Genomic DNA, 25159 nt, shown 5'->3' with positions numbered 1-25159 from the left:
GACTTTAAAAGAATGCTCTCTCAAAAGATAAACTCCTCGTGTATTTAATAGTGGAAATCTAATAATTTAGAAGAACCCATTGATTTCTTTGTAGGAAGTCATAAACTGTGATGACGTTGAGGTTAGATGCCTGCCCTCTTGGCGGTACCTCTGCACATTAAGCCTTTGCACTGTGTAGCCTTCATACAACTTGCGTTTGTGTGTGTGCACACATACGATTTACAAAGTGAGTACACGATAGCTGTTTATGGAGGTCAGGGGCCCTTGGCAGAGAAAGTGTGAGCGTTACTGAGACTGAGCACATTAGAAAACCTATCAATAGAAAATTACTTGCGAGGCTTGATTTCTATAGAAAATGTCTCACTGCATTCAGTTTGTCAAACTCCTGATAGCCTTCCAATTTACTAACTTGATTAGCATAAAATGCCCACTGGCAAAAGCAAAAACCAAACTGTTTAAATCTTCTCTCATTCTGATGCTGCCAAAAAAAAACTTTTTTAAAGATTTTAAAGGATGGTCAACAGGTTTAAAGAAACTTAAAACATTTAAAAGTTTTAGGTCTACTTAGAAAATGTTGTTTTTGTATATTAGCATTTACTTTGCTTTTGTCTGTACCAAGCAGGCATTTCCTAAAGTTATAACCAAAATTCAGTGAAAAGCACATTGCTTGTAATGATCTGAGAGAAGCTGGCTAAGTGAATAAAATTTTAAAAAGCATTTACTCCTTTAGGACTCATAACTGCAGTATTTTGCTAATAAATCTGTAAAAATTTCATATCATCTGTATTAAAGATTATGCTTCTGAATTAGCAACCCTTAAAAAGTAAAATTAGATTAATTCATAAATTTAAATAGTATAAAACACTGCAGATTTGAATTTAATTACTAAATATATTCCCAAGTCCAGGAAGATGATAAAATAGCTATCTTCTGTGTTACTGGAATAACATTCGCTTTCTTCCTCCATCAGTCCTACTAGAATTTTACCTGTGGTGATGAAGTATTCCACAATACTAAGGGTGGTAATTTCAAAACCTAAAGTTAGTATTCCCATGTCTTTCAAGCTAATAACTAACCAAGCAGAATATTTTCATATTAAAAGTCCTGCAAAGCTTTGAAAGGTTTGACAAGTTAATACCGATCTACAGAGGAGCCAGCAGAAAATAAAATATACACCAAAGTCATTCATGGATGGAGGGTAGAAAATTCCTGGAACGGTGAGAAAAATCCTGGTGTAGCATATTTTGCCCTGGCAAACAAGGTCGGTCTTGGGTGCTTCCTTCCCAGGGAGCTGAATGAACGTTGACTTTTTAAAGCGCCCGTTCCCTGAGGTGCATTTTCTCAGGAGGTTTTATAAAATGCAAGCATAACAGTGCCTGTTTTGACAAATACACCATCTTTTTGTGCTCACAGGCAAGTGTGTCTTGTCACTTGGCGGACTTCTTAAAAAGAAGCCCTGCCCATCAGAAATTACTGAGATATAAGAACAAGAATTTTTAGGAGGCAGGGATCAGAAGAGTCAAGGGCGATATAATTTCTCTTGTTACTAATCATAGGTATAGTTACCACTCAAGCCAACTGGAAGCTGAAAAGTCTTGAAGATACAAACTAGAAGAAAAGCTAATAGGGATACTGTAGATTATGATTCAATTAAAGGAAGAATCACAGGATTCTTAGGATGTGAAAGCTTGGATGGACTAGATTTTTATTGGACTAGATTGGGGATAGTCTATTTTCCTTAGTTAACAAATTCAGAGAAGTAAAAACAAGTCATCTGTGAGACCGCTTAACCTACAAGAAATGCCAAATTCACATTAAACGCGCATGATACGATTTGCTTATCTAGTATGTGGTAGGCTATACAACAGACAGTAAGCCAGGCTGTAGAGGGGACAGCCTCAGAGTACTTTTTCCTCTCTTCCTGACAACTGTGACAAAGCCGGCAGTCCATGCACAGAAGGATGTCAAAGGCTCAATTACTTTGCAATTAAAATTTCTTTTGGAACATTTTGCCCTATGTCCTCAAACATTGTTCTTGTCTGTAATCTCTACATATTCACATGGACATGGAATTTTCCAGACAAGAATACTGGAGTAAATCTGACTTTTTCTGAGAGGGTAGGAGGTTGGGGAAAACATTTTTTGGCCACTCGTCGCATGCTTGGAATTTTACATAACCACCCTCAGTTAATCTTGATCATCACCCTGTGAAATATGGTATTATATCCATTTCACATGCGATAGAACTGAGGCTCCAGAGGCTGAAGCGATCTGCCAAGGGCCAAAGAGCTGGGAAATGGCAAAATCAGGATTCAAACCCAGTTCGGTCTTGCTCCAGCTCAGGTGCTTTCAATGAATTTATTTTAAAAGTATGTTTTAAATATCTAATTCTTGTTCAAGGAGTAGGCAGGCAAGCCATGCAGCAGGGTTTTCTCTTACTATAAGCATTACTGTGGGACTTTCAAGTGATGATTTTGTGCTTGAAACTATTATTGGAAGAGAGGCAAAGTGTGGTCTTTCAGATTAGCCTGCTTGTTACCTTCTTGTTCTCAATCCTTCTTCCTCAAGGCTTCCAAATACTTTCCTTCCATATTCTGTTATCTTTAATACAGACTTCCATTTATCTCCCTCCACTCTCGGAATTAAACAGAACCAGTGTTCTTTGGAAGGAATGATGCTAAAGCTGAAACTCCAGTACTTTGGCCACCTCATGAGAAGAGTTGACTCATTGGAAAAGACTCTGATGCTGGGAGGGATTGGGGGCAGGAGGAGAAGGGGACAACAGAGGATGAGATGGCTGGATGGCATCATCGACTCGATGGACATCAGTTTGAGTGAACTCCGGGAGTTGGTGATGGACAGGGAGGCCTGGCGTGCTGCAATTCATGGGGTTGCAAAGAGTTGGACACGACTGAGTGACTGAACTGAACTAAAAAAATGCTGGCTCAAGTACTAAAATGGTATTGGTAGTTTGTGACCATTCATGGTGGACATGCTCTCAGTATGCGATAAATAGCAGCATTTTTACTTCTCCAGTTTAACTCTGATGCTGTTTCTACAAATTCTTGCCATGTGATATGATCTGGCCATGCAATAGGAGAGCATATATGTTTCCCTAAGTAGTAACCAAAGAATTCTGAAACAAGATCTGCATGTGTGTAAAAAGTAAGTATGATGTGTGATGGTCACAGAATTCAAGTTTCAAGTAGCTTCTCCAGTTCACAAAGCTTCAAAGTGGCATGATCTACATTACTAAGCAAGCTTCATTCCAGGGCCTATGCTTCTAACTACTTGGCTATTTTGGGTCCCACCAGAACTGACTATAAATAAAATTATTAATCACCTCAGACAAAATACTGAGAGTCTAGTAAGAGTAGAATCAAAGGATAAACCATGTTTTGAAGAACGAATACTAGAATCTATGAGTTCTGCTTTTAATCAGACATACATTATCAAACAGATGAGGTAATTTCAGAAAAATAAAACTAGTATGAAACACAGAGAAAAAGGAGTAGGCGTTCATGAAACCATGAGAATTACATTTTTATGTGACCCACTGTAGGAAATGCATTTCACATCATGACCTGTTACACAATACATGACACGTTACAAAAACAAAAGTTTTACAAAGCAATACTTAGAATCACTGTGTGCAATGCACTTTGCTATTTCACTACTTCCATTCTTAAATAATCCTTATGGTGACGCACATAATTGATCTCATGAGACACAAAGGGGTCAGGCCCACACTTCAAAAACCTCTCTGCCAGAGGACTGTTAAATTCTGTGCTTCCACTGCCTTTATCTTGTTCGAGGGAGACATATTAATGGATTACAGCATTCTTTCCAATGAGTCAAGTCTCAGGACTCTTTCCAAACTCGTGTTCTAGGCAGCAAATATCAATTGGAGTTGGGACAAAGACATGACACGGTCACTATCTAAGTTCCAAAGGGACAGGGTGTAGAGCTAGAGTAGCTCTTTTAGTTACTTGCTCTCTTCATATACTTAGCACTTGCTTTGTGACTGGCACACAAATACCCAATAAAAAGATGAATCAGTAAATGGTCACTAGGATTAAGAGGGTAAGGTTTGGCTCTAAGAGTTCCTCTGTGAATCTTTTCTCTCCCTCTCTTGGCAACTTTGTTATATCTTTATGTGTAAAGTTTTTATGATTCAGTGGTTTAGAATACTGTATGTACCCTCCCTTCTTTACAAATCCCATCTTGTAATAGTAATCTGCAATAGGCTAGTTGATGTTATCTCTATTACTTTCAAAGACAACTGGTTCACAATGAAAGAATTACCAATTTTTTGAAGTTGTAAACCATGGATTATAAAGTTGAAAACCATGGCAAAGTTCCTTGATAAATTGGTCCTGGAAGGAAGGAGAAAACTGACAGGTCAGGACCTGGGCTGGATATCGGTACATCTATGCTCTCACTTCAACCTTTCAACATGATCAGTTTCATAGCATTACCCCATCTTACTTGTGGGGTAAAGTAAAAAAAGAGGTGAGGTCACACAGTAAGTGTCTGGCAGAGACAGTACTGAAACCTAGGTATTTCACTGCTCTTTTTATTACACCTCAGCTACTCCTGAAAATGGCATATTAAGTTACAAAGAAACAATGACCAGAAGCCTTGAATCCATTTGAAGTATGTGAATGTAACATGTTATCATACCGCAAAAATAAAACCCAATACCTTAGTCATATACTTCATCATATAACATTATTTTTTCTTCACTGAATCTCTGTGAGTTTTTCATTGCTGGGTATATTTTTTTTGGCAGCTGTTAATCTTGGCTCAGACATAAATTCTTACTGCAGACTAATTCAAATGTGTTAAGTCCTCTAACAGAGAAAAAAAAAGGAGACTCTGTGTGTGTGTTTATGTGGGTCAAGTGCAAGGGGAAACAATATATGATTTGGCGGTGTGTAGGGCAGTTACTTCAGTACTCTTGCCTGGAAAATCCCATGGATGGAGGAGCCTGGTAGGCTGTAGTCCATGGGGTCGCTAAGAGTCGGACATGACTGAGCGACTTCCCCTTCACTTTTCACTTTCATGCACTGGAGAAGGAAATGGCAACCCACTCCAGTGTTCTTGTCTGGAGAATCCCAGGGACAAGAGAGCCTGGTGGGCTTCCGTCTATGGGGTCACAGAGTCGGATACGACTGAAGCAACTTAGCAGTAGCAGCAGTAGGGCAGTTAAAAGAAGTTACAGGCAGAATTGCAATTTTAGCCTTTGGGCTCTCATCAGAGGCAGTATAAAGACAGGGAGTAGAAGAGAGCAGCATGGGTCAAGTATAACTCACATCCACCCCCACACAAGTGTACACAGCTTGATAAAGTCACAAAATCCACAATGTGTAATTTGCCCAATCACAATCATGAGTCACTGTAAGAGTTACTAAGAAGGTTATTTGAAAAAGTAATTTCTGCTATAAGTTTACAACAGTAGTTCCTAACCGGAAGCAATTTAGGGAACATTTGGCAATGTCTGGAGACAGTTTTGGTTGACACAACTGAGTAAAGGCGCAGGATGCTGTTACAGATTCTACAAGGCTTGGACAGGCACCCACAACAACAAATTATATGGTCAAAATGTCAAGAGCGCCAAGGTTGGGAAAACTTGGTTTACAGGTGACATGGTTATCTGGGCAACCCAACTGCTATACTCCAGCTGCCTCTCTGGCCTCAGTCTCCTCATCTGTAAAACGGAGATGATAACAGTACTCGTTTCATGCGGTTGTTGTGAGGGTTAGAGTCTTATTATGTAAAGCATGTAGGACAGTGCCTGTGGCACAGGGAGTGCTCAGGAAATGTTTTTTATCACCACCACCATCTTGACTACTATCAAAAGTTATCATTGTGCAGGCAGGAGACCCGGTTCAATTCCTGGATTGGGAAGATCCCCTAGAGAAGGGATAGGCTACCCATTCCAGTATCCTTGGGCTTCCCCTGTGGCTCAGTTGGTAAAGAATCCGCCTGCAATGTGGGAGACCTGGACTCGATCCCCGGGTTGGGAAGATTCCCTGGAGAAGAGAAAAGCTACCCAATCCAGTATTCTGGCCTGGAGAATTCCATGGACTGTATAGTCCATGGAGTTGCAAAGAGTTGGACACAACTGAGCAACTTACACTTTCTCATTGGAAATAAATTCAGAAAGATCTCTATTACAGTAAATCATCCAATTATACTTACAAAATACATGAGCTCATTTGATTCTCACCACAGCCCCGTGAGGAAGGTATTAGATTAGTATTAACCTGGTGGCTCAGATGGTAAAAAATCCACCTGCAATGCAGGAGACCTAGGTTCAATCCCTGGGTTGGGAAGAGCTCCTGGAGAAGGGCATGGCAACCTGCTCCAGTATTCTTGCCTGGAGAATCCCCATGGACAGAGGAGCCTGGCAGGCTTCAGTTCATGGGGTTGAAAAGAGTCAGAGACACGACTAAGCGACTAAGCACACAGCACAATTTAACGAACGTAAAAAGTGAGGCAGAGAGCTTTTAAAAGACCTGTTCAAATCACAGAGCCAGAAATTAAGTGCTGAGCTGAGACTCAAACACAAGGTTCCCAACATTAAAGTCCAAGCCCATTCCCCTGAGTGGTATCTGTAAGTGGGGGTGGAGGAGAGAAACAGCAAAAACCAATGTAAAGAGTCTTCTATCCACAGTAACCTACTTAACTAAGTTACTGCTAGATTGAGCAGGTAACTAGTAACATTCACTAATTTCCTCTGTGTTCACTCTTATACATGATTATGCATAAACTAGTAAAGGCTGCAGTCCATGGGGTCGCTAGGAGTCAGACACGACTGAGCGACTTCACTTTCACTTTTCACTTTCATGCACTGGAGAAGGAAATGACAACCTACTCCAGTGTTCTTGCCTGGAGAATCCCAGGAACGGGGAGCCTGGTGGGCTGCCGTCTATGGGGTCACACAGAGTCGGACACGACTGAAGCGACTTGGCAGCAGAAGCAGTATCATTTTCTAAAGTACCACAGGTTCTAGCAGCTACGTTGGTTCCCGCTGACCTAAACAGAATTCATCATCTGCTATTATTTCTGTAAGTTTCTTTTGTTCTTGTCATACTGTTTCTATTATACTAGCTTTTGGATTCCAAAGATTTTTTTGAAGTATCTCTGGTGACAAACTTGTCTGTTTGGCTTTTTTTTTTTTTTAATATTTTAAATTTCAGGTGACTTTCAATCTGTGTGTGTAGTCCCTGTTTTTCATTTCAGACACAAAACAGAAAATGATTTCCTACTTTTAAATAGCTTTACTTTAGAATTTCTTTTGTCAAAAATCTCACTTGAAATGCTTGGATTTGGCGGTGTACCAGAATGTTTTTTTATGTCATTTGCCTCGTAACCTCTTTTTCCCATGCACATAAAAGGTCTGCTTTTCTGGATTATAACCACTCTGCTCCAATGGGTCTCAAAATAGGAATTCTGATGAAAAAAAGATAGAGTTTTAATTATTTTTACTATTTAAATGTCACTTTCCCATTAATTTCCATTCAATTCCATTACATTTTTACTTTCTTTTCATGTAAATTTAATTTGTCTAATTTTGTCCTTAACATTTTTGTTTTGACCTCTGAACTCTTTTCTTTTTTTATTATTAAAGTTCTCTTTGTTTCTCTGTGGTTTAATCCTTGTTTTGTTCAGCCTGCAAATTGACTCAGTCCACTCTTTAGCCTGATCTTTTTGCTCTTTTCCTGTGTCCCTACACTGAATTTCAGATACCACAAAATGCTGGCGTGACAAGGGGCCTTTGCAATTATCCTGCTCAGGAGTACAGGATCTTTAACTTTTACAAAGTAAAAAATTAACAAGTCCCTATCTCTTTTGCCATCATAGAGGGCAGTGGAAGAAGCCAAGGGAAATGGAGAATGGTGCTAAAGGAAAAGCTTAGGTCCAAGTAGTGCTAACCTGTAAAACGAAGCAAGGAAGAGAGAGAAAGCGAGGAGGGTGTGGAGGCTGTGTATATGGAATGGTAGTGTTCTCCAAAGGGGAGTTCCCTTAAGTTCCTTAGAAGAGGTACTGTGGCAGGAGGCACTTGAAACTTTGCAAGCAGAGCTGTTAAGATGGACCACACTTCAGAGATGCTTAGACAGCCCTGAGGTGTGCCCGCAGTTTACACATCAACAGCTCAGGTGGCTTACCTAAAGCCACAAGTCAATACTATCAAGATTCAGCACTGGAACACAAGTCCCTTCCTCCACTGCTCAAGCCCACTTTTCATCTCATTCCTTTACTCTTTCTCTGGTGGGCTCAGTTATAGGAACTCTGCTCTAAACTCATGCCTTAATTATGGTAGGCTCTGACAGATTTTCCTCAATCCTCACATCTCCTATAGGCTTTGTACCCACACAAAAGGTCAGGTTTAACAATAAAGAAGAGTGAACGATCATTTACTTAACGTTCACAACAATAACTGAAGAAGATGTAATTACTCCAATTTCCCAAAAAAGGAAACTGAGGTTCAAGAAGGTGCCGTACCAGCTGCACAATTAATGGTAAACTACCCACAACTTGTCTACCACAGTTCAACACACAAACACATATTACAACTTTCCTGGACAAAGAAATGTCTTCTTTTCACTCATTCCCTACATTCATTGTTTCAAAAAATATTCACTGAACACCTCTCATGGATTAGGGGTTCCAGAGGTTTTAACTATATTGCAATTCCAGTGTCACTGTTCCAGAAAACAACCACAAAAAACTGTCTATACAGGCTTTTGAAATGATTTTCAGAGAAAATTTACAAGTCATCTAAAAATCAGGCTTAGTTCTTTAAAGATACTACCTATTTCTTTTGGTCACAAACATTGTTACCTGTATCTCTTCTATGTCATCTGTCAAACTTGGACACGAAAGGCTTTGAACTAGTTCTAAAAAGTAAAGGAAAAAAAAGTACTATAGCTGAGAACATTCAAACTGCTATAAATGACTCCCAGGTTTTTTTTTTACAAGAATTCCACAAATATTCTGCTTAATAACTGTGAAGTACAGCACAGTAATCAAGAACAGAGAGGTGGCATAGGAAAGAGTTTAGTTTGTATCTCAGAGTCACACTCTTTATTAGCTGTTTGAACCCTTTATTCTCACCAGGCCATGGTTTTCTTGTCTATAAAACTGGAATAGTCATGGTGCCCAGATTGGGCTGGCAACAGTAAGGCTGTTGTGAAGATTACTGCAGGTAATTCAGATAAAGCACGTGGAATAAAACATGGCACACAGAAAATGATTAATAAAGAGAGCTATAATTGTCATCATTATTGCTTTGGTAATTAGAAGAATTGGACACATTTTAATATTTGTTTTTGAGAAAAGATCTAGATGAACCCCGACCCTGGCAGTTCTGGAAAAGTTTTGTGTTAGTTCTAGATTAACATGAGAGTTCTGAAATAAAAGAAGCAATAATAAACTATGCTATTCCATTTATAGTCTAATATTCCCAGTATAATCTACATTTTTAGGTGAGCTAATAAAGCCATCCATGTATTTTTCTGAAATATATAGTTCTTATATCATGCATTCTTTACTAAATTTTGCAAAAATTTTCTACTAACACTTAATGGTTAGTATAATGAACATCTTTAGAAGGAAGATTTACTTTTCAAAAAAATGTTTTTAGAAGTGTTCTTAACTGATTGATAAATTACTTTTCTAGTATCATTGGTCTCTTTGCCACAATGTGTTAAATAAAAAAAGGAAAAGAGAACATGAGCTGTTACCAACTACTAAATACATTTATTTTAAAAGGAAACTGACTTCTGTCAAAAGCTTAGCTCATCTTCATCAATAAATATGATTTACTGCTATTTCTCCAGACTGTTAAAAAAATCCAGTTGGTTAGTCTCTTATTTTATATTTCTTTTCATTACCTTTCTATATAGCCTTCTTTTGTTGACAAAGATATTTTTAGTACTTTTGATTGAAAAGCCACAATACTGAAAGAAAATATTATTTGGCTAATTTAATATTTAAAGATTAAGATGTCATATTTTTTCCTCTTTGGTATGAAACTAGTAATTTGTTTCCAGATATTAAAGAGCTATAATAAAATGTTAATTATTCAATTATTAGAAGCAATTAAAATGCTACTTAGCACACATCAATCCAGGTACTAACCTATAATTTTTTTAACTTCAAATTACAATTCAAACTATTGGTGTTATAACTGACAGTTAATACACAAAGATATTCACTTAAGAAGGAAATTAATGTTACTCTTTTCATTAAAAAATCCTAATTCAAAAAACAAAAATAAATAATAAAACAACATAGAATCTTATTATTAGGGTGCTGGCCAACATGCAGCAGCAGCAGTATTTTAAACTATTAGAAGTCAGGCTGTAAGCTATAAATTGTTTCTTTTGCTTTTTTAAATTTAATAGAGTTCCATTCTTACCTATAAAAAGGAAATCAGTTTTGAGTTATAGCACAGAATATTTAAAGGAAATGTCAAGTGACAGTATTACCAGTTGGTTACTTGAAAATCCATTCTAGTAAAAAGCCAGTTAAATGCTAGTTTATAAGGCTTTTCATTCACTCTAGGTAGATTTTACAACAAAGAGCTCTCACACCCTTCATTGCTTTAGTCTTACTGTTTCTTGAGACTTTTTTTTAAAGTTAATTAAGTCGAGATGATAGGTAAAAGGTCAGATTTAAACAAGGAAAAAATTACCAGAATTCCACAAGGTTATTTAATAATGGTTTTATGACTTGAATTTTCACTCAAACATGCACTGTAATTCACAAATCTCGGGCTATTTTATTTTAGAAAGATTTTACCAGTTTGACTTTGTAAGGGGGACCAATTCTTTACTTGCATCAACTTTTAAACTCCAAAACAGTTTCACCTCAAATGTCTAATAATAATTGGTCTTTACTGACCACTGGATGTCATATTTAGATCAACTAGAAAAGCATACATACAAGTTTCTGATAAAGGCCTTTCCGAGCTGATTTACCGTATTTTATACATATCCAATTTATTAATGAGGCCAAAGTCCACCTGAAATTTGACAAAGACAACTTAAAATGTCCATTGTCAGATGACACTGGTTTTTAGACATAGTTCTTTTCCTTTCCTGCTACTCTTCTCAGAATCAGGATTATTTCTAAGCAAAGAACTTATATTTACGATACAAGGAAGAAAGTCCAACAGAGAATTACTTCAGCAGTATTGGAACAGCTTTTACATGAGCAATGCCATATCATCTCGGTTATATTAAAATGTACCATTTTATTGTACTTTTCGCCACTTTCAAATTGTAACCCCCACCCCACCCCCAACACACACACAAACCAGAGAACTACAATGTAAACCATAAGTAATTCAAGATAAGTGAAAAACCTAACTGCATTCTTAAGCCACAGTCTCCTGCATACTACCCTGGAAAACTTATAATCAAATAATATTCTGGGTTTTGTTTTTTTTTCTTTCCAATTAAGGTTGAAAGCAGTAAGAACAAGGCTACTGCCTATAAACAAATGGCACTAATTTTCTTGTTTGAATGTAAGTCTTTTAACTTCAGCTGTTATGCCCTTGGCAAGGAAGTGGGGCTGAACTAGACAAGACTAAAAGATTTCGTGGGTTTGATTTGCTGTGGATCTGAAGCTGGCTTTGTAAATGGCAGAAGATGGCTACTCCCTTTCCTGCCACTGGAATCAGTGTAAGAGGACAGTGTGGAATCTGACTCTCAGAATTTCTCTTCTGGTTCTGAATTCATGCCGACACAGGCTTACAGGGCAGAACTATGCTCAGCCCACATAGCTTGTTTCATTAATTTTCTCCTCACAGTCTTTCCTCTCTCAGTACTCGATGCTTTGTAAGAGGCAGGGCAGATAGAGAAATGGAAACTGGGCCACAAACTGAATGCCCCCAAGGCCAATAAAAATTACATTTTCCCTTTCTAAAAATATAATTTGTAATTAACATAACTATTCTTATTTTACTCAAAGGATTGGTGCTATTTGCGATTTTAAAAAGTAAGTCCCTCAAAAGGGGCATTTCTCTCAAATGGAAATTATTTAACTTTTATAATACATTTAATTTATAAACTGTCCTCAACTGTTGAATAGCTTGGAAAGTGATATATAGATAATATTTGATCAAGCCATGAGAAAGGATTTTCAAACCAGTTTATATTTTTTGGTATCCACTGTGTATTTTAGCCTCAGTAACTACAAACTGGCTAAAGAGTCAATCAGACAATGAAGAAGAAAGCACTAGGGAATCTGATTGATGTGTATAAATTTTGACCCCAAACTCTTCTTTTTCACCCTTTCCTTGCTTCAAACCAACACAAATGTACACCATAATCATACTTGGATTTCCAGCCCCCTTCATTCCTCACCAAAAATATTTTGATAATTGCCTGGACTACACACATAAGATATAGAGAAAAAAGTCTCCGTACTCTTGAATAAAGCAAACACATTAAGGAGCTTATACTGCACCAGTGCAATAACTGGTTTACTTTCTATACAAAGGTTTTTTAAAAAAGGACGAAATTTTAAAGTACTCAAGTGAAAATACACTTCAGAATACAAAGTTCACATTTCATTGTTTCTTATTTAAGACTGACCTACTCTAGACTCAACAAGTTGGTTTTTTTCCTAGTCTATAGAAATACGTTTCAACACAAAACAGACTTTCTTGTTCTCATACAAATGTTTAAAACACTTAGGAGCTTACTCCTAAGGAAACAATCTATTAAATACAGGAAGAAACTGTTAAAATGCAATTATTGATTCTTTTGCTAATTTAAGATTTCAAAGAACTAGAAAAGAACACTAAAAATCATATCTTTATATGTATTCTAAAATGTCTTCAAAAAGCCATTTGGTCTTAAAGCTAGATTTCATTCCTGAAATGCTAGTAATCAGGAATTTAATCTATTTCTTTCTTACAGTTTAAATTTGGTGGGACCCCTTGGATGTTTATATGTTAAAACTACCTAGATACACTAAATGAAGAAAAACCATGGCAATGTAAATTACATAAAATGTAATTACATAAAATGTAAATGTAAATTACATAAAAAATTAATGACACTTACTGTCATTAAGTATCAATGTCCTAAATAAAAGACATCTTACAAATCTATTAATAAAGAAAACTGTCAATGTAAATGATTTAAAGTACTTGGAATTATCCAAAATAGCTATCGACAAAATGTAACTATAACTTAAAAATTTTAAGGCAAATCAAGATAAATATTTTTTAACCTGAGTAAAAATCATATGCAGAAAAATTCTATTTCATTCAGTTTAATACTGTTCACTTGAGGATTTGAGATTTACAAGTATGCATTCTCATTAAAGTTCTAAAAGTACAAATACATAATTTTATGCTACCTTTTAATTTTACTTCCTCAAGCGTTCTAGAGCTTCTAAAATCGTTATCCAGTTATTACACTGTACAAAAACAATACCTTTAACTTTTCTTCCCACTTGGGTTTTAAAAAACATGCTCAAGAATAAAGCATTTTATACCTCCCTTCTTAATCATCTATTTAAAATTTCAAAAACTGCCAACAGTTCATATTATCAGTCCAAGCTTTGTGTCTGATGCAGGCTTTTCAGAGCTATAAAACTTCACCTAGTGAATAACTGTACTTTTTAAAGGAGCTTCTTGAGGGTTCCCCACATTTACCTATTATGTAGACAATATTTCCGCATCTACAACAAAGTCCTAATATGGCATGAATAAAGATAAACATCACATGCTGATAATTTAATAAAGTCTGATAATTCTACGAAGATAAACACAAATAAAAAACTTTCATTTCGGGGTCTAAAATTCTACTTACGCGGTTTTTTACACCCTAAGTTACGGAAGTTGTTCAACTTTCATAAGGCTCTATCAAAAATTAAGAAAAGAAGTGGGGGCGGCAATAGTTTTTATGCACGGGCTTAAACCACTGTTACTTTTATATCCATCTCTTAAAATCAAGATAAAGGCCTTCACTTAAGGATTAATGTCTGGAGACCATGAAAAATAAGCAGCATTAGGCTTGAAAAAATAATCAGTATTAGGCTTGAATAGTAAGTTAAAAGTCAGTCCCTTCCCCAGCCAAACACAAAACTTCACAACAACTAAATCTAAACTTGGCTGTCAATTTCCAATCAAATTTTTACGGATTCAAGCAACATTTATTTAGAAGAAAGTATAAGCAGAATACTGTTCATATTTTTGTCCATGAGAGAAACATTTTAATGAAGAGGTAATAAACTCCAGAGGAAAAAAAATAGGATCATTTTCCTAATTCACTTCAAAGCTGCCTGGATTTCAATGAACATAGCTGAAAGGCCCGACTCCAGAAAATGATGAGGGGTGTTCAACCACAGCCTCAACTCCAACCCAAGTGTAGGTCTTGACCGGTCACTCGTAGTCCTAGTACCACTTACGCAGAAACAAAAACGGTCCCGCAAGAACCCGGTTAACAGGTCACTTACGCTCAAGTTTTCCTTAACTTCTCCCCTGCCAAAGCGGCATTAAACGAACGTCTCTGTCATGTTTTTCGCGACAGCCATTGTCTCGCTGTAGGATCGCTGGCTCTTCCAGGAGTGAAGTACTGCTGGAAACGCCAGGATTTACAACGCATCATTTTCCCACCTGTACGTGGCGAAAACAAACTCTAATCCTACCAGGAAGGGATGTAACACACACGCCCAACTTCTCTTCACTCTAAGAGGGGAAAGCCGCGTAAGTTGTAAAGCGGCAGTAATTTTAAATAGCAATTGGGCTCTCGTGAAACATTACTGGTTGAAAGCTCTCGCTCCGCACTCGCCCCTGAACCCACATATTTCCTTCTTCGCGGTTTAGGGGAAGAGAGCGAAGAACCTGGGACTTCGGAGATCCTGCCAGGGAAACAACCTGCTATGTGGGCGAGAGGAGGCGGCGGTTCTGCGCAGAGCCAGGGCCGCGGTGTCCCGGGAAGCGCCGGACCCGGCCGCAGCATCCTCGCTCAGGCGCCCGCGGCCCTCGGACCCGGGCGCGCACTGCCGTGTGCCAGGCCCCGAAGCTCCCTCTCAACTCGGAGTTCGCCTGGCTTCCCGCGCGTTCCTCGCTTACCTGCCGGTAGGGCTGGGGCGATGAAGCTCCGCGCGGCCTCGCGGGGGCGAGGAGGGAGCCCAAACAGGGGCGGCATCCTGCTTCCCCTCAGCCTCCGCCGCCCTCCGGTCGCCGCTTCTCCTCTCGGTCCGCGCGTCTTTCTCCTCTCGGCGCCGGACGCGGACCAGAGCGTCCCTGGCCCGCGCCCCAAGTTCTGCGCGGGTCGAAGCCGCACGCGAAGCACCTTCAGGGAGGTCGCCCGGACCCCAGAGTCCCGGCCTCTCGTTAGCGCGGGCGCGAGCGGATACCCCACACCTCCGCCTGGTCCACACCTGCCGCCGCCGCCCGGGCCGCCGCCGTTGCCGCTCCTCCCAGGCTCCGCCCCTCGCCCGCCCCCTTCTCTGGCCGCTGCTGCCGCCGCCGCCGCCGCCGCGGGAGGGAGGGGGCGGGAAGCGGCTCCCAGAGCCCGGTGCGTGAGCTGGGCGCTGCGCCTCCTCCCTGGGGCTGGGCGGACCCAGGTCTCTCTACACTGCAGCGCCGCTCCGGGGTGCCAGAATCTGTTGCGGGGGAGCGGCCGCTTTTTTCGGGTGGGAGCGTCTCGTGGAGAGTCAGGAGAGCTAAGGGAAGGAGAGAGTGCCCACCTGCGCGAGCCCGAGCTCACCGTGCGCTCGTCAAATCCAAACTTAGCCAAATGCACAGCGGAAATGCCTCCTAGGTCGGACCCCTGCATTTGCAGGGGTCTTCTAAAAACCTGGCTGGTAGAATGGGCCCCTGGTGTAACTGCCGTTAGAACAAGCGGGGAGCTTTCCATCCCGAGTGGCCTCTCCCCTATGCGCAACGCTATAGGTGCCTCGAGGCCCGTCTCCGATGCCGTCTCCACCGTGCAATTTTTCCAGGTGCCCACCCTCGTCCAGATTTGATTTCGCCCCCTTTTGGACAGCCTGGTCTTTCTGAACCTCTTTATAGGCCTTGCCTTTGGGTGAGAGCGCTTTGTGAAATGCGGCGGGCCGTCTCCAAACACAGTAGTTATTTTTATTGTACTCTGTATTCATTTTCAGTACTGTCGTCTAGAATCAGAGGGATTTATGCTTCCCTAACCCTTTCCACTTGGGTTTTAATTCCTTGAAGGTAAAGGCTGTAATAAGTTGCTCATCTCCGGAAATTTTCAAGCAAATACTGAGCGGTACTTAGAATTCGCCAGATGACCTAGCAGGAAATTCTGACTGGCCTACTTATCTACTTCTGAATACCTATATATCCTCTGAAAGCCAAGCATGGCGTCTTGCACCTAGATAGGATGGGGGCGGAGGTCCGGGGAGATTTTGTTTCTGTGTGAAAACGTAATTAATTTTTGGCAAAGGTCAGTCTGATTCCCTCATAGTGGTATTTCATTTATGGTGGCATATATCTCCATGTAAAAAGTCATTCAATCGAAGTGAAAAATATTCATCAGATGTTCCCTAATGAATTGGCACTTCCTAAAGGATCCTTTCCTTAGTCAACTATAGAAGATAAGTCAAATGCAATTTAAACAGTTTATGTATTACATAAATTAGATTTGCAAGAGCACTTGAACTCAAGGGCTATACGAAAGATTCAAGTTTTAAAATTTCTTTATAAACTACAATTGAATAAAATATATTTTATGCCTTTTGTCATGTCCTACACTTACGTGAGTATTTTGAGTTGAGAGGTCAGTAGTATTTCATGGGTAATGTAGTAAACAGATAGGAATCAAAGAAACTGATTTGTACGTCAGCTTAAAACAGGTGATTTCATGAATTCTGTTTTAAAGAACAGAAATCTTAAGCCATCTTGACCCTCTTGACCAAGAAATAAAGAACAAAAATTAACAAGTTTATTTATATTTAAATATTCCTGATAGCTCTTGAAAACTGAGTTTTCAAAATTTATAGTCACAGTATAAGGGAAAAGTCAGATATTTTGCAAATCATGAAAAATGTGCCTTGAGATAGAAAAGATTATGAATTTGAACCTTATGAACAATTAAGTGTTTTAAAATACATTTAAATATATATATAATACATGTTTTATATATATATATGTATATAGTGAAACTTGTTCATAGAAAACTCAAAACTAAAAGCGCTTTTTTGAAGTGAAAAAGAAACCCACTAACTTTATCATGGAAAGCACAGAATCATCTAACTCAAATAGCTGTTTTAAATATAATATGTAAAAAGGAAAAAAGATTTCATTATAAGTGGGTTCCACTAGGTAAGACTTTATGTAAATCCAATGGAAAAAGATATTGAATAAGCAAGTGTAAGCATTTCATTTGTCGATCATATTTTTAAACTTCCATAAGCCCAGAATGTTATAGAAAAGATTATACAATTGCTTAACTAAATTTATGTATCAAAGCACCATGACTAGAAAAGAGCCAAAGAAAGGATAATTCATCTCAAATAGTATCAACCCAAACAAAAACTATCTTAAGCCCACAGAAAAAGGATTATCATTTAGACTTCAATTTGCAGCAAACAAGCTATTTTCCCTGAGACAAACACATAATATCACAGTAAACCAAGGAGTAACAGAATGCGGTCATAAATGGCCCAAACTTGCAAAAGTTAACGTCTGTTGAAACTAGATAGTGGGTATATGGGTATCTGACATTTTGAAATGTTCCATAATTTACAATAAAAATTGAAATAAGAGAATATAACAATGGTAAGTAAAACATTGAAGTAGGTTGAAAATTATTTGTGATTCCCCATTTGTTCTTCCACAGTTTTTAATACTTCCGTTGTCTTCCATTGGTAGTTTTTTGTGCCTGCGATCTCATGCCTGCTAACTTTCTGGATAAGAGTTCTAACTGTAGAGAGGCAGGAAGGAATCATTGTTGGTGCATGTAGACAGGGGAAGTGAATATTTCTAAAAGAAACAATGCCATGCTTTTCAAGTAAATACTCTAGTTAAAACAGAAACAAGCTGGGAATTCCCTGATGGTCCAATGGTTAGGACCCTTGGCTTTCACTGTCAAGGGTTTGGTTTCGATCCCTGGTCAGGTAACTAAGATCCCACAAGCCATGTGGTATGGCCAAAAAACAAACAAACAAGCTGAAAATGTTATATGACATATATTTTATTCTATGCTGAGTTTGGACTATCATTTTGCATGGTCGTGTTATTTTCTTTAAACAATTAGTCAAAACAAATTTTGTTTCACCTAACTTACATAAAGTAGGATAGTGAAAGACGTGTTTATATTATTAAAAATAAACTGAATACGATCCTTATATTTTTTATGAGAACATTTATTGAAAGTCACGATTTTCATTCTCTCGAACACGAAGTGACATATTCTTGGATTGTGCAACCCCCTCCCCCCCATTTTAGGAACTATTACTAAACTTTTCTTAATTTAAAATATAATAACTCCAGTTGCTACAAATTTTTCACCAGTTGCTAACATACAGGAAATTACTCTCTGGCTCAGAAATAAATCTATCTTTCTGATCAGTGGCCTTGTTTATCTTTGACTCATTCATATCTTGAAGATTCAAAGGATGGCAGTGGTATCTATAAAGAAGAATGGTGGTTCTTAACTCCAGCACACACATTGATGATACAATTATGCATGGGCTTGGCATCAGTTATTAAATTGTGATAGTGTAATTTTCTGTACTTGGTAACTCTGATTCCACCTCTTGCTCTTCTCTTGAAAGCAATGATTTTAAAGGGAAAATCTTAAGTCTTCTCTCATTTAAAGAGATAAATCATTCATATACGTTACTTGTAATCCATCTCGGATCAAGTCAATCCTAAAGGAAATCAACCCTGAATATTCATTGGAAGGACTGATGCTGAAGATGAAGCTTAAACACTTTGGCCACCCTGGTTGACTCATTAGAAAAGACCCCGAGGCTGGGAAACATTGAAGGCAGGAGGAGAAGGGGACGACAAGGGGACGACAGAAGACGAGATGGTTGGTTGAAATCACCAACTCAATGGATGTGAGTTTGGGCAAGCTCTGGGAGATGGCGAAGGACAAGGAAGCCTGGCATGCTGCAGTCCATGGGGTTGCAAAAAGTTGGACATGACTGAGCGACTGAACAACAACAAACCTTAAGTACCACAGAAGTAGATAGAGAACTATTTAATACAAAATTCAGATCATTGTTGGTCTTATACAAAGGAAAAAAGTCAGTTTACTCTCTCTACGTAACACCTGGTGACATCTTCCTCTTTGTATAGGTTTTGGGTCTAATTGAGTGGTGAGATGGGACAGCTCAAGATATGTAAGACAGGAGGATGGGAGGGGCTGCTCTAAAGTGCTTTGCAGTAAAGATAAGAACCAGTCTTACTATTAACAGTAAGTGTGCCCCATAGACTAATAGTATCAACATCACCTGGGAATTTGCATAATCCTGGATCCCATCCCCAGATCTTCTGAACCAGATGATATGTTTTAAGAAGATCCCCAGATGATGTGTGTACATAGTAATATTTGGAAAATGTTGGACTACAGAAATTCTGGAGTTAATACAAACATTTCCAATCCTGTGGTTTAGGTTCCCTGGCTTTTCTTACAGGAGAAAGGCAGAAGTCTTCAGGCTGTTAATACTCCGGGAATTTTTATTAAGGTCTCAAATAGGAAACAAGATTCTTGGGGCAAGGATTTTAGATCAACATTAAAAACTGAGCCATTGGAATCACAGATTAATAGAGACACGAAGTTATCTTGAGAACTTATGTCACGTTTGCCCTTCTTTCTAGACATATTTTTGTTTGTTTATTTTTCAAGGTCTTCAGGACTACATCAAAGCTTCCAAGTCAGGTCTATAGGTGAGTTTCAGGGACTAACATGCACTGAATATAAAATGTGACTGTATATTTCTATTTTTCTAAAAGAGAGTTGTTAGTGTTCACCAAATTCTCAAAGGAGCTGCCCCTAATTAAGAACCACTGCTGCTAAGTCACTTCAGTCATGTCCAACTCTGTGCAACCCCATAGACGGCAGCCCATCAGGCTCCCCCGTCCCTGGGATTCTCCAGGCAAGAACGCTGGAGTGGGTTGCCATTTCTTTCTCCAGTGCAGAAAAGTGAGAAGTGAAAGTGAAGTCGCTCAGTCGTGTCCGACTCTTCGCGACCCTACGGACTGCAGCCCGCCAGCATCCTCCATCCATGGGATTTTCCAGGCAAGAGTACTGGAGTGGGGTGCCATTGCCTTCTCCGTAAGAACCATTGGTACATCTTATTTCCCTCTAAATCTTATTTCATTGTGTCATTCCTCAGAAGTTAAGTTTTTTCCTTAAAAAAAAAATCAATTTGAAACATAGCTTATTTTAACTTTCATTCCTTTTGTTTCATTATGGACAGCATATGGTCAGTACCATAAAAAGAAACCTCAGCCTCAGTGCTTTGTCTTTTAATCAGTAGTCTAGGCAAAATATTTTCAATGATGAAACTCTTTCTAAATCATTAAATATTAAAGGTCAACTTAAAGATTCTGGAAAACCTGTCCCTTTGTGTGTGTGTGTGTGTGTGTGTGTGTGTGTGTGTGTCTCCCAAGAGTAACAGGGCATACATTGATGAGTTCCAAGTACCACCCTAAATTCTAGCCCATTCTCTCCTTATTCAAAAGGAAGTGGATTGATTATTTCAAAGAACGAATTTATCAGAGAAAAGGAGAAAAGTAAAGAAATGACGAACTCTGTTTAGAACCATTTGGAACAATGTAAGTAATGTTATGCTGATTTTATTAGGAAAAAAAGTATTAATACATCTTGCTTAAAATAACTCTTGTCAATTTAGCACCCTAAATTAGAATTATTTTAGAATAATACAAAATATGTCTTAGTCATCCCATTATTCTAGCATTGTAGTGGATGAAGTGGAAAATGTTTTTAGGCTTTGGAATGAAGCACAACTCCTGTTTTATTTCTCACTCCACCTCTTACCTGGGATAACCCCCCAACCTCTTTGTTCTCCGGTTTGCACGCCAGTAAAAATGGCAAAAACCCTGTAATACCTACCTGTTACAGTTGGTGTAAAATGTAAAGAAAATGATGTATATGAATTGACTGGTAGAGTGGAGGGCACACCATCTCTTTTTCTGAGGCGGGGGTTGGGGGAGACACACACAGACACACACCGACACACACACACACACCATTTCCCTTCAGCATTTGTCATGGCGCTGCTGCACACCTAGTGTATTTGCTATGTATGAAACACACCAAAGACGTTTGGATGTCTTCGGGCAGTTGATTTTAAGGCTGAAAAAGCCAGCAACATTTGGAACCACATCGAGTCCAGTCTATTCCCACTGCCTATCCACTGAATGACTAGTTAATAAAGCCCATGCCAGTGTGCATGTTGGATACAGGAAAAAACAAGTTCACAACCAGGGAAACCCAGCACATTTATTAAATCCCTGTCCAGCCATGCAAAGAGAGCTAGGATCTAAACAGATGTCCAATTGAGACCCAAATTGTGGGTGTGTATTTGTGTGAAAGGAAAACAAATACAGATTATCTTCATGGCCACTACTTGCCCTCCATGAAACTATCTGAAATGAGAGTGACCTGTTGTAAGGAAGACATGTAAACACATATCCAACATCCTGAAATAGGCATTAATAATGCCGGGGTGTATTTTAAATTATTTTAGAAGAGGAAGCATGAAAGGATCGTCTTATTCTCTTTCTGGCTATTTTATAAATCTCCAATATCTGACCTTTGCACAAATATATTCGACAGCAAAACTTTTATCACAAGGAAAATTTTCCAGACAGGGTCCTAACCTCCCTTCTTTCCTGCTCAGTTGCTTTGTCTCTTGTTTTCCCACAATTAAGAAACAAACCAAAACAACTCTGTGAGATCATTTGCTTTGTATCGCCTCTTCTAGCCTTTCAGGGACAACATTGGGCCATATTTGTCTTTGTTTTGCCAGCCTGGCCTATCTCCAAATGCATGGCAGATCCTCTACAGATCCAAAAATGAATACCCTGTGCCAGCATTTGCATTTCTCAAACTTCCTATCCCATGTTAGATGTTCCATGAAAAAATCGAGAGTCAAGTTTGAGGAAACTTGGTGTTAAAAAAGTTAATTAAAAAAAAATACATGCCTTCTCAGAAATTGAATATTCTAACACACATTGTACTTCCCAAACATTTCTGACCTTTGAACTTCCTTTCACTTTTCTAGAGTTTAGCAGGGCAAAGTTTTCAAAACTCAGCTCTGATCCAGACAAAAGCAGTTCACACATTCAGCAGCAGTTCTTTAAGGCTTTCTAAACTAGTGTGTAAGACCTTTCAACAAAACACCAAAAGATTCACAAGTACCAGATTTTCAGCAATATTTAATACAGTGGAATACAAGCACAATGAAACAATTTAGATTCCCCCTGCCTTGGAGTACACTGTAATAGGATTTCATGTAGGCTGGATATGAATCTGACTAATGCTATTTTACCTAACGTAAGCCAATACCAAGGGCAAAAGAAGGGAAATGTTTGGCACAATATTTTGTCAGACAATGGTGTCAGCATTGCAAATAGTAATTACAGTTCTAGACATGTACTATATACTTTCCAAAGAGCTTTCCCTCACCATCCTGGGAAGATGGTCTGAACTGATGGAGTGCACTGAGAAAGGTGACTGTGTGAAACAGATCCTTGCAGGTGGATCTTCTTACATTAGGTTTCCTCCTGGTTCTTTTCTAGGTCACCTGAGTCTTCTACCTTCCCTTTGTTTTCAACTTTCCTCCTTTTTCATTCTCATCCTCCTCAGAATCCTCCGCTCATCCACCTCCTACTTTTCCCACTTTTTATTATATTAGGGCTTTTATTGTTTAGTCGCTTAGTCGTGTCTGATTCTTCTGTGACCCCATGGACTATAGCCCACAGACTCCTCTGTCCATGGGGTTCTCCAGGCAAGAATACTGAAATGGATTGTCATTTCCTCCTCCAGGGAATCTTCCCAACCCAGGGATAGAAACTGTGTCTTCTGAATTGCAGGCAGATTCTTTACCACTGAGTCACCAGGGAAGCCCATCAGGCTGGTAGATATCATTAAACCAACACATAGAATATTAATTTAATTGAAGATTTATATTAAAGATATATCACAATGCGACATAAGCACTGGCCTACCAGAGCTGAGGGTGACCAGAGGTTGGGAGTGAGGCCTAGAAAGTATCCCACTCCCTGAATACTGAATCCAGGGTCAGGGGATGTCCACAGGTAAGGGGCCAGGGATATAGGAGGGACGCTGGAGGGGCCACAGGGTAATAGCTATTTATTGCTAGCTCAGGGGGCTTCCCATGTGGTGCTAGTATTAAGGACCCATCTGAAAAAGTCAGAGACATTAAGAGACGTGGGCTTGATACCAGGATTGGGAAGATCCCCTAGAGGAGGACATGTATTCTTGCCTGGAGAATCCATGGACACAGGAGCCAGGTAGGCTACAGTCCGTGGGGTCACAAAGAATCGGACACGACTGAACCGACTTAGCACGCACGCACACCACTGCTAGTTCTGAGCTGTATCCCTGTTTAATAAACCTGGTCATACCAGCACATACCAGATGCATGTCAATCCTACATTCAATCACTTTTTTCTGAATGCCTACCATGTGCCAGGCATTTTGTTAGACCTTGAAGATAGGGTCAGGAGCAAGATTTTTTATTCTAGTATCAGATTCCCTAACAAGTGATCAAGAGGCAAATTAAAATGAAGTTATGATTATTTCTATTTATCTAACATAAACCACCCCAATCTATAATTAGGTTTGGGTAAAAAGGGGAAATAAGGGAAAAGGAGGTTAAACTTGGGAGTGGAAGAAAAACAAAATTACACTTAAGTGGACAAATAGCCATCCTGTGACATCATTTGAAGACATTGCTTCACTTTTGGAAACATCTTTGCTTAAAACCTTTTCTTAACAATTTTTCATTGCTTATTCAATTTACACAACCATGGAAATTGTGGGTGAACACGATTGCTGAACATGTCTTTAATTTAAAAAGAAAAACAATAATACACCTTTTAGTGTCTATTGTTCTTAATTGGAGTATAAAAAATAATGAATTTGTTGTAGCCTATTTGCTCTGAAGTTATAAAAATGTGGTTATTGCTTATATAAAACATAATATTTTAAAACTCTGTTTTTAGCATCTGAAATATACATTGATACTTTATCTCACTATCTCTTTTGAAGAAGAAAAACTAATCACAGAGCTCCTTCTTCTAGGCAGAGTTCAAGATCCAGTCACTTGCGATCCTCACAATAACCTTATAAAACTATAATCCTAATTTTAATAAGAAAACTGAGGCTCAACTTGGTTGAGCAGCTTAACTAAGATGACACTGGGGAAAAGTAAGCATTCTAACTGATAAATCTCATAATTTTAAGAAACCTGATAAGTTCAAATTTTCTAACAAATTAATCATGATGCCTTAAAGTCTGTGAAATCAATACTCAGTATCATCTTGTGTGTCAGTCACTCAGATGTGTCCAACTCTGCGACCCCATGGACTGTAGCCCACCAGGCTCCTCTGTCCATGAAATTCTCCAGGCAAGAATACTGGAGTGGGTTGCCAGTTCCTGCAGTATCATCTTACATTATCACTAATTGAACAAATCACCATACGAACAAAATTGAGATGCAATATACACATAAGCAATTCACTGTATATTTATTATGTTACAAGACACTCTTCACCTGAATTGATTTTAGAGTTGAAATGGGTCCTAATATGTATGAAAGAAATGTCAAAGCTTCTTAAAAATATAATCCATTATATACTGCAGATCTAACATCAGAATAAACATTCACTGTCTAATATGAGTTCAAAGCAATCTAGGCCTTTTCATTCAAAACAATACATCCCCAGAAGAATGTATGTTTAGCCCCAACACAAGATTCTATCTCATTTGTCTGCTTTTACTTTCTCTTAAGAACTAGTGCTATGTTCTTCCCTCGTGGTCTAGTGACTAAGACTTCTCGCTCTGTTGCCCTAAAGGCCCAGGAGCAAGCATCGAGAATGAAAACAGAACACGAAATCTGGTGCAATGGGTCTGGGGACCTGCAGCCCCTATTGGACTGA

General features: G+C 38.9%; 1 protein-coding gene across 2 annotated transcripts in view; it reads right to left on the bottom strand.

The window, feature by feature from the left end:
* IFNE (interferon epsilon) overlaps positions 1-16399 on the bottom strand; it is a 75334-nt gene extending 58935 nt beyond the window's left edge. The window contains exon 1 of one of the 2 annotated variants that reach the window (XM_059889366.1): positions 15104-16399. Coding sequence is in view for 1 of the 2 variants with exons in the window: in XM_059889365.1 (XP_059745348.1) it covers positions 15104-15893 (790 nt within the window). In the remaining variant the exon portion in view is untranslated. The remainder of the gene's footprint in view (positions 1-15103) is intronic. The other variant, XM_059889365.1, reaches the window with a different exon arrangement.
* Positions 16400-25159: the final 8760 nt, after the last annotated feature.

The sequence above is a fragment of the Bos taurus genome, chromosome 8 (genome assembly GCF_002263795.3).
Source record: "Bos taurus isolate L1 Dominette 01449 registration number 42190680 breed Hereford chromosome 8, ARS-UCD2.0, whole genome shotgun sequence".
NCBI lineage: Eukaryota > Metazoa > Chordata > Mammalia > Artiodactyla > Bovidae > Bos > Bos taurus.
This window is presented reverse-complemented; position numbering and strand designations above follow the sequence as displayed.